Here is an 18,449-nt window from a genome sequence, read left to right on the forward strand (position 1 = left end):
CCCAAAACCTTAAGATGTGATTTTAATCTTTCAGAAATGGATTTACCAACAGGATGCCAAAAGAGAAAAAGTAAATCTGAACCCTGGTGTTACAGGAACTATCAGTTAATGCCAAGCTGGAAAAGAGATTCTGCTGCAGCTAACACCTCTCGTTCAGATTGGTACTACACAAACCCCCTCCCCCAGCTCAATTTTCTTTTAAAAGTCACCCGCCATATTTGAGCACATAATTCAAGCTATGACATAATATCATCTCTGGAGAAGAGTTGTTCAACGTTCTCTAGAAACAAAGAAACAATGCCCAACATATATCTTTTCCCCCAGGTAAATTTTGGCCTATTTTCAAGATAAAAATCTTAAAGATTGTCTCATATATTCTTCCTTTATCCCTTGGTGAAGTAACAGAAAAATCAACAATGTGAGTAAAGGGCCCTGTTTCCTTGCTTATATATGTATACATTTTTTATAAGTTCTGAAAGGGTAGTTAGACGTGGGAAATGCATAGCTTGTAACTAATCCCCTGTCCACTGAGCTAATAGAGATGTGGTTTATTTAAAATTCTGAGCTGTGGTTCTGCTATCTGGGAATGGCTTTCTGAAACTCTGTGGGTGGATGCTGGTAATGAAACAGAGAATTCAGAACGGTGGGGAGCATAAGGCCAAACAAGCTTTTATAGCAGTGTGTGTGTATGTGCTAAAAATAATTACACACACGTAGTGGGAGGCTGGTTAACTCAGCCTACAGAGGCACTTGGCTAGTCAGATAACTAATCACAATATGAAGTCCCTCATGACAAGAATGCTTCCAAGGTTAAACTGCCTGATTTTTAATCATAAAGAAGCAAATTTATTGGCTCAAGTTCTCTCATGTTGGTTGGAATGCAACAGCTAGTCTTTTTATCAAGACTTTATAACCATGAGAAAAGTATCAACCCTCTGTGGCTCCTAAACTGTGATTTGCCTCAGAAAGAAGTTCTCAATTTTAAAAGTTCAGAAAAGAGCTCAGAAAATAAGAGTATTTATTGTTTCTTGTGGAAAACAAACTTTTCAAATTTCTGTAAGAATTACTTTACACTAATACATATAGTAAAATTTTACTTTTAAAACAAAGCCTAGAAACAAAACAGAACAAAAAAGTCGGATTTCCTCATTCTGATACCCAATTTTCTTAAGAAAGGGTTTTCTCGGCGCCCTGTCATTCACAGCCCTCAACCTGTTGAAACAAGGCTGCTAACTGCCCCTGACTCCGCTGACCTTCACTTCCCTTCCCAGGTCTGCACTCTCCAGTCTGACTGGCCTTGGATCGTCACTTCCAGTTTCCGAGTCCACCTCTTTGTCCAACAGACGTTGTGAGTTATGTGAGTTCCTTCTCCCTCTCCTCTGCACTGCCTCAAACTCCTCTTCACCCTTTCATCCGACCATCAGGTACCTCTGTCCATACCTCTTTCACCTGTCGAGCATTTACCAGGCACTACACACTTCAGACTATTTCATTTCCCTCATAACAACTCCACGGCTGGGTCTGTTACTTCACAGAAGAGAAAATCAAGGCTCACAGAGAGGCCCAATCATTCTTCCAGTTCTGTGGTTGGTAACGGGGGGCGGGGGGGACTGGAATGTGAACCCAGGAAGCCTGCCCACTTTCTCAACTTCCAATACCTGTACCTCCGTTCTCTTCAGGATTAGGGGCTTTACCTTGGGTACAATCCTATCCCCTTGATTTCCAAAGAACCACAATGTTCTCCTGAGGCTACCCTTTCCTTCTGTTCTTCCACCAATAGTTAAATCAGAAAGCATAATCCTTAGCTTGTCCCAGGTAATTTTAGTTTAAGAGGATTAAACACATTTTCCTCTGATCCCTCCCCCCAGATCCAACTGAAATAAAAACACAAAGAATGAACCCACTGTCATAAATAAAACTCTGTGTGTTTTAACATAATCAGCAAGAGATTTTAAACAGACTTCTGGACATCTATGGGGTGGGAGCAGCTTAAGGCTGAAACCTCGTCCCTGCAGAGGTGGCACCACTGCGTGCAAAGGAAGTCTTAAGAGAAGCAAAGTGACAAGTAGGGTAGAAAGCGGGGGGTGCACTGAAAGTGTACTTGCGACACAACTGTGCTCACTCCAGGAGCAGGCCAGATCACCTGGCAACAATCTGGACAGCTCTAATCTAGAGAACTGAACAGCCTGTACAGGCAAAGCTGTTTTCCATGGTTCCTCACAATCCAGTCCTCCTCCTCTGTGAGTCTCTCAGTTTCCTCACAGAAAATCCTCCCTATTAACACCTCATCCCCACTCCATTCCACAGAGCCCCAGTAAAAATGCCCATTCAAGAAACAGGCATGGTAGAAACCCTTCCCACTCACCTAGGCCTTGTACCTTAGAAGCTGACAAAACACTAGTAAAAGACAAAGATAGACAGGAAAGTTGGCATCAAGGGGATCAGAGAACTCACAAGCAGAAGAGCACAGGTCTAACCACTAACGATACAGGTTATACCATGGTGTCCCAAAAGAGAAGAGAACGTTGGGCTGGGGAATATCAGACAGCTCCAGGAAGGACGACGTCAGTCTTTAGATCTTAGGGCCTAGCAAGTATCCAGCAAGTATCCCATCCAACGGGGGAAGGAAAAAAGATGACCTCTAGATACTTACTACAAATTCTAGAACACCAAGGATGAAAAGATGATCCTAAAGAGTTCCAGAGGTGGAAAAACGTTACATATACTACTTAGTATCAATGATATCTGACTTCTCAGCAATAACATGAAATGTTAGAAGTCAAGGGAGCAATAATTCTCATCCAAGAATTCTATACCTAGTCAAACTTTGCATAAAGATGGAGGCAAAAAGGGACATTTTCAGATATGCAAGAATTCCAACACTCTCTTAGGAACTTACTTGGGGGGCTGTATTCCAAAATAAAGGGAAGAAAAGAGAGAGGAGTAAAGGGAAACCGAGGCTTAAAGACCAGCCAGTCTAGTTGAGGTAGAAAGATAGTGGGCTCCAGGAGGGAGGTCTCAGGTGAAAGGTGTAAATACAGGTTGGAAAAAGAGAAACGAAAGTATAAGCACCAAGAAGAAAAATTGTATCTAAAAAATTACAATCCAAATATAAAGCAACTAAAATGTAGCATGACTTTTGAGCATGGAATACAACCAACACCACCACTACCACCTGATCTGGATTTGATGTAAGATCAGTCTCCTTAAAGGTCCAAGCACTGTGACATCAGACTCACAGAAAACACGAATCTATTCCTAGCACGTAACTTGGCCTCCTGGCAGGGAACAACATCTGCAGAGTCGCAATAATGGAATGTCACTTACTGGCTTTCAGTTTTTAGAAACACGCGGTGGACATAACATGGAAGACCTGCTGTGGTTACAGGCTGAAAATAAACAGTTAACAGCTGTGACAGTGTAAGAAGTACATGTGTAGCTGACAGGAGGCATGATAAGGAAGTACCTCTAATCAGAGGTACTAATCTCCTCATTAAGAGATGATGCTAAAAACTAACGGATCAAGAAAGAAAAGGATGAAAACAAATGATACAAATTCCAAATGCTGGGAGGAAGAACAGTTGAGCTAAACCTTTGTGTTTCATACTACCTGACACCTCAGAAAGTACAGATATAAACATTTTCTCCTTTCTTCTACAGTTAATAAAAAAGAGACTGGAGGTACTAAAATAGAAACCGTCAAGAGAGAGATGCTGCTCTGTCCCTAGATTATCTTTCTCTTATAAACTATTCTGGGTTATGATATGCTACCATGTGTTATTTTTGTAAAAATGAAAACATAATTAAAAAAAAAAGAAATGAGAACCACTTAGGCTCTCTTTGCTCTTTTTTTCTGGGTGAATTATAACAGCCAGAGACAGTCTCATTTTGGTGGTGGTGGTGGTGGTTTAGTCCCTAAATCATGTCCGTCTCCCTGTGACCCCATGGACTGTAGCCTGCCAGGCTCCTCTGTCCATGAGATTTCCCAGGCAAGAGTACTGGAGTGAGTTGCCATTTCCTCCTCCAGAGGATCTTCTCGAACCAAGTATTGAACCCTTGTCTCCGATGTCTCCTGCACTGGCATCTGAATTCTTTACTGCTGAGCCACCAGGAAAGCCCACTATAAATTTAAACTACTTAAGGACAGTTTGGATTAGCTACTATTTAGAAATACTATTCTCCCCCTCAGTCCACAGTTCTCTGCTGCTCCTGATAGCTGTATTCAGAAAATGATGACCTTCAAGGATGAACTCCCTAGTTCATCTTGTCTCAGCTGTCTATATATTAAAAGAGAAAACCTATTTATCTAGATCTCTTTTCTTACCTCTACGAGGGAACTAATGCTTCTGAGTTTCTGCCTCTAAAGAATCCCACTTGTGTTTCTTTTCTTGAAAGTGAAAGTCCTCAGTCGTGTCTGACTCTTTGCGACCCCATGAACTGCAGCCCACCAGGCTCCTCTGTCCATGGGATTCTCCAGGCAAATATCCTGGCTGCTTCTGCTAAATCGCCTCAGTCATGTCTGACTCTGTGCGACCCCATAGACGGCAGCCCACCAGGCTCCCCTGTGCCTGGGATTCTCCAGGCAAGAACACTGGAGTAGGTTGCCATTTCCTTCTCCAATGCATGAAAGTGAAAAGTGAAAGTGAAGTCACTCAGTCGTGTCCGACTCTTCATGACCCCATGGACTGCAGCCCACCAGGCTCCTCCGTCCATGGGATTTTCCAGGCAAGAGTACTGGAGTGGGGTGCCATTGCCTTCCTGACCCAGGGATCAAACCTGTGTCTCACATATCGCGGGCAGGTTCTTTACTGTCTGAGCTACCCCTCCTCTAATACTTTCCATTTCTTTCTCTTCCTCATATACTTTTCCTTTGTATCTTAACAAGAGCAAACTGTTTCCCTATCTTAACCACCTCTGCACCAAGAAATGCTTGATCCCGTGTCTCCCACCAACCACCGTTATTTTATTGGTTCAACTATTTATTTTAATGGCTCAACTAACTCCTTAACTGAATGACTTGTCTGCTGCTTTTATTTCCGTGTTATCAAAAGTCTCTTTAACGACCTCCCGACCAGGCTCTGGTTTCCTACCATAAGACATTAACTTCTTTCAGGTTTTCCAATGATCTGCTAGCCACAGGCAACAGCTTTCCTTGGTCCTCATACAACCTGGCCCCTCTTCTTGGGCATCTTTCATGATGCTGCATCAAGTTTTCACCCTTCTTTACCTTTCATAACTGACTGGCTCCTCTTCTCTTTCTCAGCTCCCTAAGTACAACCCTCAGCCCCTCCCTGTTCTTCTGGATACATTGCCTCACCCACTTGTACACCTTTCATCACTGTCTCAAGATCGATGAGTTCCACACTAGGTCTATATTTAATAACTTTCTACAAGTACTATCTACAATAACCTGTATTTCAGCTTATCAAGAACTGAAAATAGTTACAGCCAGTTGTTCTCTCCCTGCCATCAGTGACGCTGTTCTTCAGTTCCCTGAGTATATAACTGCATGCTTTCTTCAGCCAGCTCTAATCAACCACTACATCCTGGTTTTGTTATTTTAAAACATTTTTCTCAGCGTTATCTTTATTCCTCCATTCTGCTGGCCACTACCCACACACAGAGCACTGTGAATGAATGGTTCTTTGGTTAAGTCAAACATTAATTTGCAAAAGAAAAAAAAACTTATCCACACAACTGAGACATTTTGCATACTGAAGGAGACTCTGTAACATTGAAATGATCACATTATCAGGCTTCTTTAAAATAACTTAAAACATCAGAGAACTCCATAGAAAAACTGCAATTTCTCTAATGGCAGGAAGCCTCCTGATAGGTCTGTTCTGAAGGTACTGCATAAAGAGGTGTATTCACTTAAAGGTGCAAGTGACAAACAACTGAACTCCAGAATGCTCATAAAGTCTTGGAGCAAACGGGTGAAAGCCTTCTCAAAGCATTCCTCTGTGCTCTGCGAAGATTTCTTCGATCTCAAAGGTCTAATCACTGTGGTTGAGTGAAGTTGAGTGATCCAAGCTGCACAGAGTTATATCTCAATTATCCCAAGTATTAGGTGCTTATCTGCTACTAAAAAGCATTGCCAGGTCGTATTTGGAGTTTTCTGTTCACTAGAAAACACAGTTCCATTGCTAGACTTTCTCTCCACATTCCAGTAGCCCTTTAATCACTCGTGCTGACTCTAAGGCACTAAATTCTAAGTATAAAAAAACACATTTGTATTATATTTGTTCTTAATGATTAGCATAATTTATCCTCCCTGTCCTCACTTTTAAAAATAAACATTAGTTACATTTCTTGCTCTCCAAAGCTGGAATAAGTTCTATTTATGTTCCTGTACTTATTCTGTCTCTTTATGGTATAAGCTCCCAGGGGCAAGATGAATGCTTATCACTTCTTCTGCATGTTTCTACAGCATCTACTACAGGACTGTCACAGCAGTCCTTTAATAAAGTATTAGACTGGCTGACTGACTACAGGGTCTCTGCTTGTCCTATATCCCACATAAGCAACCACTTCTGAAGGTGTGATCTATAACCACGACAGCAGGCAATACAATAAGATCATGGCTTTAATCGGCCATGATTATGAAATATTTCTGAAACTCCTCGCGATGGGGGTGCCTCAGAAGTAGACACAGGTATGAGGAATAAGTGCCAGCCTACCTGCTGGCAGCAGAGGCAATGGGACTGCCTCTTCAGATAGATGAGCAAGCAGGAAAACGGATAACACAACTTGTCTGGGAAGCAAGCAGCACGATGAGGCAGTAAAAACCCATCAGCATACATCATCCTATCAGGGCCTGGTGTCATTCCCAGCCTCTATTAGCCCTCGCTGCATCAGCGCAAGTCCCAGACACTTTATCCTGTTTATAATTGCTGATGAGCAGTAATAAGGGCTCCATGCCTCAGCTCTGTCCGTTCCACTTCGGCACCCACCTATTAGGTAATAACTTTTATTTACAGCCTTGCTTGATGCGCTGTTCTATTAGTACAGCCAGGAACTGAGGAGGGCAAAAAAAAAAAAAGTCTCCTTAATGGGCAGCATCAGTGCGAGGCTCAGATGATTTATAGTGCAGCTTTGCGGTGGTTCTTGCCCACTCCTGGGAAGACGCTTCAGGAAAGCCGCATTCCCAACACACTGTCCTCTAGCAGGCACACATGTGCTATGGAGCAGAATCTACTCGCCTGAAAGTCCAGTTTCAGAGGAGGAGAGGGGTGTTAAATTCCCTTGGTATCCTTTATAAATAGTGTTGGCTCAGGCATTTTGCCCCAGTGGAGCAATAGAACAGCTAATTAATGGAAGTTTAGGGCTTTTCTCCTTGGTAAGAGTGCAAGCTGTGATAAAATAAATGACCGTAACGACAAAACAGGAAAAAAAAAAAAACCAACCAGCTATAACTGCATTCATGGATCCAAGCAACCTGAATTCACACAAAGCATGTGGACCACAAGCAGCTCACACCAAAGCCTAGGACGGACAGACAGACAGACAGACAGACAGACAGACACACACACACACACACACAAAATAGCAACAAACCTCATCACACTTCCTTTTTCTCTTTATACTGGAGTGCATTTTTATCCTTCAAGTGCAAAAATTCCTCTTGACAAGATTGGCACCCTGGCTTGATATTCACTTATATCAGCCTTTTCTCAGAGGGGGAGCCACTGCTTCTTGCAAATAAAACCTAAACAAGACCTCTGAAACAAGCCTCTGATTTCAAGTTCAGCAAACTTAAACACACTTGTCTAGCTGGTCTGTAACACAAACACAGCAACTGGTAGCAATGGAACCTAACTCTCTTTCAGGGCACAAGTGAAAACCAGTAAGCTTCCCTAAAACTTTTCTGAACTCTATACATTGTGTGAGGTGCTTTTAAACTCACCTGAGTTTATTTACATACTGAGTATCCAAACATCTCATTATAATGAGCCTTGCTACCTGAATTCTGTTCTTTAATACGTGCAACAAATCAAGCAGATTAAATTTTACCCCCAACTCCCCCAAAAAATCCCCAGAAGAAAAAGCATTTAGCAGACATTTCCCTTTCCAGTTATCCACTCAATGGCCAAATCACTGTCAGTAAACAGTCACGTGGACACCATAATAACTTGTGGCTTTTTTCCTATGATAAAACATAGCAAGATGGTACCTTTCAGATTAGAGAAATTTTTGCAGTCTTGCCAAATATTTGCTATTCATTTTGTCCCCTACCCCAGGAGTCAAATGAACTCCCTCAGGACTCAAGATGATGCATGCACAAGGTAAAACATTTTTTTAATACTTTTTCCCTTGCCATGACAGATTTACTGTTTTGATCTTTCTTCAGTGGTTACATTAAATGCTAATAAAAAATGAAAGGTTTATATCTTCCCTAATATTCTCCTGATGGGAACTTGCATATTACATAAGTAGGTCAAATTTCTACTTTTCCATCTCAAATGCTGATACTGCAGACCTGAGGGGAAAAGCTATACCTGAAGGACCAGAAAAATAAAGAAAGAATGCAAAAAGAACTGAATTACACAGTTGAACTCACACTCAAAAGCTACCTTCCCCCCTTTAAAGCTTCGAGAAGTCCTTCCAAGGAGAGTTACCTACAGTGTGTGGCACTGACTGATACAGTTTGCAGTCACTGGCTCAACTCTGGGGTTAAATGCACTGGCTGAACTGTTTCCATGAACACTGACTCTACTAGGAGATAAAGCGCACACCATAGGTATTTCTAAGATTGATAGGGCTGCCTCTGATTTAACACTACCACCCTTTAGCTTCTGGATCAATCTGAAAGATCTCATATAAACCTCTTGGTAATGTAAGGACAATGAAACATTTCCCTTTAACTGGCATCTGAACACTTAAGTGGAAAGTGCTTAGCACATCAATCTTAACACCCAGGTGAAAAGGAGTTTCTACTCTTGTCTTTGTAAGAACAAAAAATAATATCACGAGCAGGATGCCTGAGAGAAGTGAGTCAAGAAAAGGTTTTTGTGGAAAAAAGGAAACAATGAACAATACTATGCTATCTAGTCACTGTTCATCACACTGAAGGAGGTGACCCAAAAGCATAAACATGCTTGAAAAGAAAGGAGAAGAGAGAAGAGATGAGATGAGATCAGGTGAGGGACAGACTGTTAAGATGAATTAGCATGCCTCTTACAGAGCACAAAGATGATACTTTCTGGAAACACTTCCCTTGATGTTTAATGGGACAGTTTCTAGTTCCATCTGCTTTCATCTCAGGCAATAATACAGCTCCCGTATGGTCCCACAAATGGTTATTTTACTTGCTATTCTACTAATTATAATCACATTTTTAATATACACACAGCATTTTAAAATTAAACCATCATTTTTTAAGTCTATCAAAAGAATATTATTTACTCAATACACTTGCTGGAAGAAGAGAAAAATGAATACAGACACAGTGGAGCAAAAGTCTGTTGACAGTACCACCTAGTCTGTAAACTTGTCTATTAACTTTTTTCTAATTTTAACCTCAGAAATAAAAGGAAATGAAATGAAAATGGAAAAAGGTCACCTAAGAGTGGTAAACTAGGGAAGGAGCCATTTCCCCTATTTTTATGTGCTACAAAGTCAACCCTGACAAACTCAATCTAGGCCCTAGAGGTAGAGCTGGTTAGTGCCCCACCTGGAAGGAGCAGAAGTTCTTGGGTAGGTCACAGTTATGGATCCTGCTGAGGGGAGACTAAATTCTCTCAGGAAATTTAAGACAAGGCATGGTTCCAGCTGCCTATTACGGCTTACACTTTAAGGTTAATCAACAGTGAGCACCGACAAATAAAATATAAAATAACATCTCTTTTGCTATAACTCTGCAAATTAAGTCTTAGTTAAAAAAAAAAAAAGTTACACAACATGTCTTTAAACAAGAGATTGTAAGAAAAGGCAACAAACCTCCCTCCTTCCCGACACGTATGCACGCTCAGTGGCTCAGCTGTGTCTGACTCTCTGTGACCCCATGGACTGTAGCCTGCCAGGCTCCCCTGTTCATGGAATTTTCCCAGCAAGAATACTGGAGTGGGTCGCCATTTCCTCTTCCAGAGGATCTTCCCAACCCAGGGATAAAACCCATGTCTCTTGCACTGGGCAGGTGGATTCTTTACTACTGAGCCACCTGGGAAGCCCTCCTTCCACACAAGACACTTTAAACATAAAAATATGACCTCATGAAGATACTCACCTAAATATCCAAATACAGTCCCCAAAAAGTTAGATGACAATAGCTCAGATTACCAATTTTGGTTTAAGGTATACCTTGAGAGAAAAGATGAGGACAAGAGGGACTCTTCAGGTTGTGTGTTGCTGAGAAAAGCACACTTTCCTTCACAATATACTTGTTCTTGGCAGGAGTGTTGTGAGAATTAACAAGGGAACATGTGCAAAACATTCTGAGCTCTTAAAAGAAATGCAAGCTCTCTCTAGTAATCTGAAGGTGTGATCTACTTTAACTCTCACATTCTAACCAAAAGCAACCTGGGACTTGGCAGCACTTTTCAACTTTGCTGACTGCAGACATCCCAGAGTGCTTACAAAGTTGCACACACCCTCATTAATTTTTCTCTCTTAAATACCAAAACCATCGTAGTGACACTATTCCTTTCCACTTAAAGATTACTGAGTTTAACTGTCACTCGCGGTATGTGACTAAAAGCCAACATCTAAAGAAAAGCCCTTCCCATCAAGTTCACAAACACGAACTGAACTTTTACTTGCCGCGACTGCTGCCTTGTGCAATCTGCTTCTCAGACTCACAGTTACCAGAGAACAATTTCTTAAAGGGTCCCCTAACCTCTCTCACTTGATGGCTATAAACCCACCACTCTGCACTGCCATCCACCCCTCTAAATTGCAATACCCTCTGATCAAACAGTAGTCATCTGAGATACACTTATCAACCACTCACACTACATTCGGGCCTTGGCTTAATAATGAGTGTAATGCTAATCTTTAGACTTAATTTTTGAAGTACTAAAAAGAAAATGATCTGTGTACTGAAGAAGTCACAAACCTTTTTAAAGTGCATATTACCATCTAAGATAGGGGTTTCCCCAGTGACTCAGTGGTAAAGAATCCTCCTGCAATGCAGGAGACGCGAGAGATGTGGGTTTGATCCCTGGGCTGGGAGGATCCCCCGGAGAAGGCAATGGCAACCCCCTCCAGTGTTCCTCCCTGGAGAATTCCATGGACAGAGGAGCCTGGTGGGCTACAGTCCATAGGGTTGCAAAGAGTCAGACACTACTGAAGTGACTGAGCACGCACACTGTCTAAGATACTTGGCCATGTGTCTTTAATGTATTTGTATGTGGGCTTCCCAGGTGGGACTAGTGGTAAAGAACCCCTCTGCCAACACAGGAGAGGTAAGAAACCTGGGTTCCATCCCTGTGTCAGGAAGATCCCCTGGAGGAGGGCATGGCAACCCACTCCAGCATTCAGAGCCTAGAACATCCCATGGACAGAGGAGCCTGATGGGCTACAGTCCATAGGGTCACCAAGAGTCAGACACAACTGAAGCGACTTAGCACACACATTTGTATGTGTATTTGTTGACTTTAAACTGTTCATATGGGCTAATATATAATTATGAAACTAATCTGCAAAACAAAAATTTTTTAAAGCTAAGATAAAGAGCTTTTATGATTTTCTGTCCACATCGCACATACTGTACCTTATTTGCCCTTCTTCAGAGACCACTGACTTAAAGAACTTTATTCTAGCGGACTTTTCCAGTAGTCCAGTAGTTAAGAATCCCTGAATCCACCATGCAATGCAGGAGATGCAGGTTCCATCCCTGGTTAGGGAACTAAAATCCCAAATGCCACAGGGCAACTGAGCCTGCACACCTCAAAGAACTTAATATATATATATAAGTTATATATATATATATATTCATTACATATATATTCAAAATATACATATATATAAAATATACATATATATTCAAAAATATATATATATTCAAAAAGAACTTTATAGCCAAGGATCCTTTTTGTAGCATACATCATTATTAAGGAGGCTGCTTTAGTGCAAACTTATATGGATAGCCTGGCTAGGAGGGGATCAGTAACATCTAATTCAGAAGGTTTACTCTATGGCTCCTAAGAAATGACACCACAGTAATTATTTACTATCATCTGTGCCTGAAGCCCTGTGCTCTGGGAGCTGCAGTCACTTGTGCTGGAAGCACCAGAGCAAGTGTTAGAGGCATGGGTCCTATTCTTGAAAACTCTAGCCATTAAGAATACAGGAACATTCCAGCAATGTAACACTAACGAGTATTGTATTTATAAGAAAATGCTCAGAACCCTCACTATGGTCAACCCACTGATTCCGGGATAGACAAAAAGATGGAGACAAAGACAACTGGCCTGTGGTTCTCAAAGCAAAACATTTAATTTACTTCTTAAAATCAGAAAGCTCTGTCCTCTAGAGTCAGGGCCATCATTTCAGGCTGAGACAGCAGGCCAGCTTGAGGAGCCTGAGGGGGCACAGACCGGCTACTTGAGAAGAACTACAGCCAGATGAACTTGATGACCTTTAAGTCTTCAGTCAGAAATCTCAACTTTCCTTCCGGCTTTTTAGGAGATGACCTGCACACTGCATTAATTTCCTTCCAAGCCAGAAATTCTCAATCTTCTTCTAGTTAACAGGGATGTGTTTACCTAAAGGAAGACTTGGAGATGTGTGACTGAGAGCTCAGTGTCTCGCTTACCATCTCATGTAAGGAGATCTGAAAACATTACCTTCAGTTCCTACTGCAATACTGACAGGCAGTAAGGAATGTGATCAGTGTAAAATCAATTAATGATACTAGGTATGGCAATGCATTCTGGTATTGATACTTCTAACTCCTTTCTGCCTAAAACACCTATTGATTGCTATCAACACTATCTAATGACAGGCCACTGTATACACATAATCTTCAATGGTTAAGACTAAAATACCAGAGCAGCTACCATTAATGAAGATCTACTATGTGAGCTTTATGTGTATCATTTCTTTTCTTTCTTCAACTTATGAGACTTATCATCTCATTTTACAAATGATAAACAAATGTTGAGAGGTTACTTAAAATCGCATTTTGAGAGAGCCAGGCCAGGATTTGCAACAAGATCTGCTCTAGAATTCTGTTTTAAAAACTATGTCAGAAAATTAAAAAAATTTAAAAAAATAAAAACTATGTCACTACATGTTATAAGTGCCAAATCTATGTTTCTCCTTCTCCACATTTCATTCAATGATATGTTCTATACTGTCTGGTTAAGAGCATAATTACAATAAAATATGATAAGCAATAATATTTTTGTATTGAAAAGCAGGCTTCAGGATCTAAAGCATGTAGCCAAGTCCTAACTCTATTACTTACCAGCAATATTACCCCAGGAAATATATTTAAATTTCTGAGTGCCTGTCTTTGTTAACTGTAAAAGAGGAATAACCATCATGTAGAATTGTTATGAAGATTAAATATGCATGCATGTAAAGAATATTGATGGTGCCTGGTAATGCAGTTAGCATGCACTAAATGGTATTATTTTTAGATACATAAAATAGTATGACAACAGAAAGGATAAAACAGATCTGCTAAGAAGATGAAGGACACGAGTCCACGACCTTCAGGAAGGGCTCCTAGTAGTTTCATTGTCTAAGCTGAGCATGCAGTCCCTTCCCTAAATCCTCAAGAAGACCCAACAGGCTCGAGACTCATTCCTGGATGTGACTTGAACACCTTGGTAGTGCGAACAGTAAGCCCTGTCCTGAGGGCAAGACTGGAAGGGAAAAACAAAGACCAAAGTACACTGTATGTGTGAAACACTGGACCTGAAATCAAAGGGCTCTGCGTGTTTTTCAGGCTTCTGGCTGGGGTCCGTATGAAGATGGTGCTCAACTGCCCGCTGGTCAAAGCAGGACAGTCGCTCTCACCCCAGGCAACAGTTCTATTCTGTGTCAATCAGGAACTACCCAGCAGAGCTTGGGGACTGGATACAGGAGGGATGGAGCAGGTCAGGACTATCTCACACAGCCCTGACGCAAACTGGTGACTGGGAACAAGAGAATAAAATTAAGTTCTTCAGCATGCAATGCCTAGACTGAACGCCTCTGCCAAGCACAGACAGCCCTGCCTGAGGTTTTAACATCAAACTCATGAGCATTTAAAGGGGCTGGGGTTTCAGGGTAAGTCTGTACACAGAGATGGTTTGTGCTATTTCCACCAGGGAGTTAAAAGGAATTTTAAAGTTATGAAAAATACTCTGACTTCGACCTTTAGAGAAACAATATGATTATTTTGACTCTTTCAAATATAATCCTTAAGATACTTTAAATAGCAAGCAGCATTACTTAAAAAGGCAAATACTGTTGAAAATAAATTAAGCTACAGGGTAAGGGAACAACAGGCCTTTTGAGCACTCTTTAGAGAGCTACAAGATTCATGACTTCATGCTTAATAAAAATGTCACAGATGCACAAATATCTCTGAGATATTCCACGTATATGAAAAGAATGATTTCAGTACACACTATGGCTTTGACATGAATGAAAGGAAATAAATTTTCTAAAACTAGTAGGATACTATACTAGTCAGTTAAGCTGACTACCTGTACGTCATTTACCCTTCAGTCACATTATTTATTTGTTTTTTTTAGTAGGCCCACGACTTACACGAATTAGCCACAAGCTATACTAGGCATTGATTTGCATTTTCTGCAAGCTTTAGATCCTAATAACATCCTTCAGACATTAGGAAGTAGGTACATTTTGATGTCCACCTTCTTGGTTCTAGCTGCCAGCATTAATTCAGCCAATTTGACCTCCAAGAGCACCACTCTGACCTCGGCTCACACTCCACTCCCAATACTAAGCACATAATACATCACTTCACAAATGATGGAAGAAATCAGAGAGTACTCTGGCAAGGACACCACATTAAAACCAGTAGCTAATGCCTGTGAATAATTCCAGTAAGAATGGATCCAGGTAAGAACGATGTACGTACCTGTACCACAGGATCTTTTGGTTGGTGTGATTAACGAGACATGAGCTGTATCTGTGCATGGCCCACCTAGAAACAGAAAGGCAGGCACAAGAGTCAGTTCATATCCTCTGCATAACCAGAGGGGCTGTCCTGGATAAAGAGAAACCTAAAATGGAAGGGATCAGCCTGTAAGCATGCATAAAGAGGAGCAGTAGAAGATGGTGATGGTGGTGATGGGTTAATTTTTAGTTCAGCAATTCAGTCTAACGGTCCATATTCTTTCTATATTATAACATCATTTTCATTTAAAATTAAAAAAAAATAAATCTCACATAACGTTAAGATATTAACATACAAAATTTTAACTAGAAACTGATCTGGGTAAATTACCTGTAAGTTTGGGGAGATGAATTTTCCACACAGCAATAAGCAGGAGTCTCCTTCTTAGGTTTATCTCAGTGGTCACCCCACCTTTGAATTTACTGCAAAACTGGCCTTATTTATAGCATGTGGGGAACCTCCCTAAAGCAGAAACTACTTATCAGAGAAAATAAGGATCATTTTAATATTTAAAGACAGCACTGCTAACCAAGAAAGAATATCTAGTTTAATTATAAAAATATGACACAAAGAGGGCCTCCATGGAATTTTCATGGCCCAGGGAGCTGATGGATAGGTATAACTCAAGAGTATGAGAGACACAGTCAGTCAGTGGGTGAAGACTTGAAATGCAATCATTTCATTCTACAGAATCAGGACCACAAACAAATTCTTAAGCTGATATTGATATATACTCCAACACCCTACCTTCTGAAACAGGAAGTTACCTTACAAACTTGAAGACCAGAGGTTTTTGACATGCATAGGGTGGGGCAATAGTGATGACCATTAAGGAATGGGACACACAAGCAAATGTTACACAGATATTTTGAAAAGTCTCTCCAGGTGACCAGAATGAAGGAAAACATGATTATTTAGCATAACTGTTTATCACCTATGGGGCTTCCCTGATGGCTCAGTGGTAAAGAATCCAACTGCCAATGCAGCAGATGTGGGTTCAACCCCTGGGTCAGGAAGATCTGGAGAAGGAAATAGCAACCCGTTGCAGTATTCTTGCCTGGAAAATTCCATGGACAGAGGAGCTTGGCAGGCTACAGTTCTTGTGGTCACAAAGAATCGGACATGATTTAGCGACTAAACAACAATATGTCATCTATGACCAGACTTCCTATCACTGAAGTTACTCATCAAAAAAGAAGGAAATGAAAGAGCTCAGAGTTTGTGCCACCAAGATCCATGGATTTAGGATCCTAAATATCCCATCAAAGAAGTTCATCATTACTCTACTCTTTCCTATACCAAGGCCCAAAACAGCAGCAAACTTTAGTGGGTGTAAGGAGACACAGAGAGAAAACAGTAAAAGGTGGAAAAATCAAGTAAGCATGTTGTTAATGTCAAAGAGCACCGACCAAATATCTTGATGTGTCAGCACAGGTTACTCTCATGCTCGAGGGCTTATAATCTTGTTAGAAAGACAAAACTTGTGCACTTGTACAAAGAATAATACATGACAGCAATAAAGAGCTAGATGCAAAATGATCAAGTGCCAAAGAATATGGAACAAGTAATAAATGCTAAATGTAATCAGGAGGAAGGATTATTCATCATTGGCCAGCATTACCTGGAAATACTTCTCAAGGATTTGAAAATGAGGCAAGAATAAATTAAAAGTTACAAAGACCAAAAGAAGAGGGCAAGAAAAACTGACAAGTTTTCTACAAATGCCACATTCAGCAGAGAAAGCTTAACATACTAAAATCCCAGAGGTCTAAATGAGCACGAATGATACGAAAATAAGCAACATGGAGAGACAGCGATTGCAAGGAAAACTAATACAGACCCCACATCCTCAAAACCCACTGGGCACTAGCTTTGTAGCTCTGTAAAATGTTATAGCTTCTGTTCCCAGGTGTGATTTTTTTTTTGGCTTTTGTTTTTGTTCTTTTGTTAAATGAATAATTCTTATTTCAGGAAAAAAAGCAGTTAAGTCCTACAACTACTCTTTTTTTTTTGGTCAGCTGTTTATTTTTTTTAATAAATTTATTTATTTTAATTGGAGGCTAATTACTTTACAATATTGTAGTGGTTTTGCCATACACTGACATGAATCCACCACAAGTGTACATGTGTTCCCCATCCTGAACCTCTCTCCCACCTCCCTCCCCATCCCATCCCTCTGGGTCATCCCAGTGCACCAGCCCCGAGCACCCTATCTCATGCATTGAACCTGGACTGGCAGTCCGTTTCACATATGGTATTATACATGTTTCAATGCCATTGTCCCAAATCATCCCACCCTCGCCCTCTCCCACAGAGTCCAAAAAACTATTCTATATACCTGTGTCTCTTTTGCTATCTAGCATATAGGATTATCATTACCGTCTTTCTAAATTCCATATATATGTGTTAGTATACTGCACTAGTGTTTTCCTTTCTGGCTTAATTCACTCTGTTGAATAGGCTCCAGTCTCATCCACCTCATTAGAACTGATTCAAATGTATTCTTCTTAATGGCTGAGTAATACTCCATTGTGTATATGTACCACAGCTTTCTTATCCATTCATCTGCTGATGGACATCTAAGTTGTTTCCATGTCCTGGCTATTATAAACAGTGCTGTGTTGAACACTGGGGTACACATGTCAATTCTGGTTTCCTCGGTGTGTATGCCCAGCAGTGGGATTGCTGGGTCATATGGCAGTTCTATTTCCAGCTTTTTAAGGAATCTCCACGCTGTTCTCCACAGTGGCTGTACTAGTTTGCATTCCCACCAACAGTGTAAGAGGGTTCCTTTTTCTCCACACCCTCTCCAGCATTTATTGTTTGTAGACTTTTGGATAGCAGCCACTCTGACTGGCGTGAAATGGTACCTCATTGTGGTTTTGATTTGCATTTCTCTGATAATGAGTGATGTTGAGCATCTTTTCATGTGTTTGTTAGCCATCTGTATGTCTTCTTCGGAGAAATGTCTGTTTAGTTCTTTCGCCCATTTTTTGATTGGGTCATTTATTTTTCTGGAATTGAGCTGCAGGAGTTGCTTGTATAATTTTTAGATTAATTCTTTGTCAGTTGCTTCATTTGCTTTTATTTTCTCCCATTCTGAAGGCTGTCTTTTCACCTTGCTTATAGTTTCCTTCATTTTGCAAAAGCTTTAAAGTTTAATTAGGTCCCATTTGTTTATTTTTGCTTTTATTTCTAGTATTCTGGGAGGTGGGTCATAGAGGATCCTGCTGTGGTTTATGTCAGATTTATTTATGTTTTGCCTATGTTTTCCTCTAGGAATTTTATAGTTTCTGGTCTTACATTTAGATCTTTAATCCATTTTGAGTTTATTTTTGTGTATGGTGTTAGAAAGTGTTCTAGTTTCATACTT

At 40.7% G+C, this 18,449-nt stretch overlaps 1 protein-coding gene across 1 annotated transcript in view; it reads right to left on the bottom strand.

Moving 5' to 3' along the window:
• ZFAND3 (zinc finger AN1-type containing 3) overlaps positions 1 to 18,449 on the bottom strand; it is a 314,060-nt gene that overhangs the window by 37,657 nt on the left and 257,954 nt on the right. The window contains exon 4 of the mRNA XM_018038720.1: positions 15,038 to 15,103. Within this exon, the coding sequence (XP_017894209.1) occupies positions 15,038 to 15,103 (66 nt within the window). The remainder of the gene's footprint in view (positions 1 to 15,037; positions 15,104 to 18,449) is intronic.

The sequence above is a fragment of the Capra hircus genome, chromosome 23 (assembly GCF_001704415.2).
Source record: "Capra hircus breed San Clemente chromosome 23, ASM170441v1, whole genome shotgun sequence".
In the NCBI taxonomy this organism is placed as follows: domain Eukaryota; kingdom Metazoa; phylum Chordata; class Mammalia; order Artiodactyla; family Bovidae; genus Capra; species Capra hircus.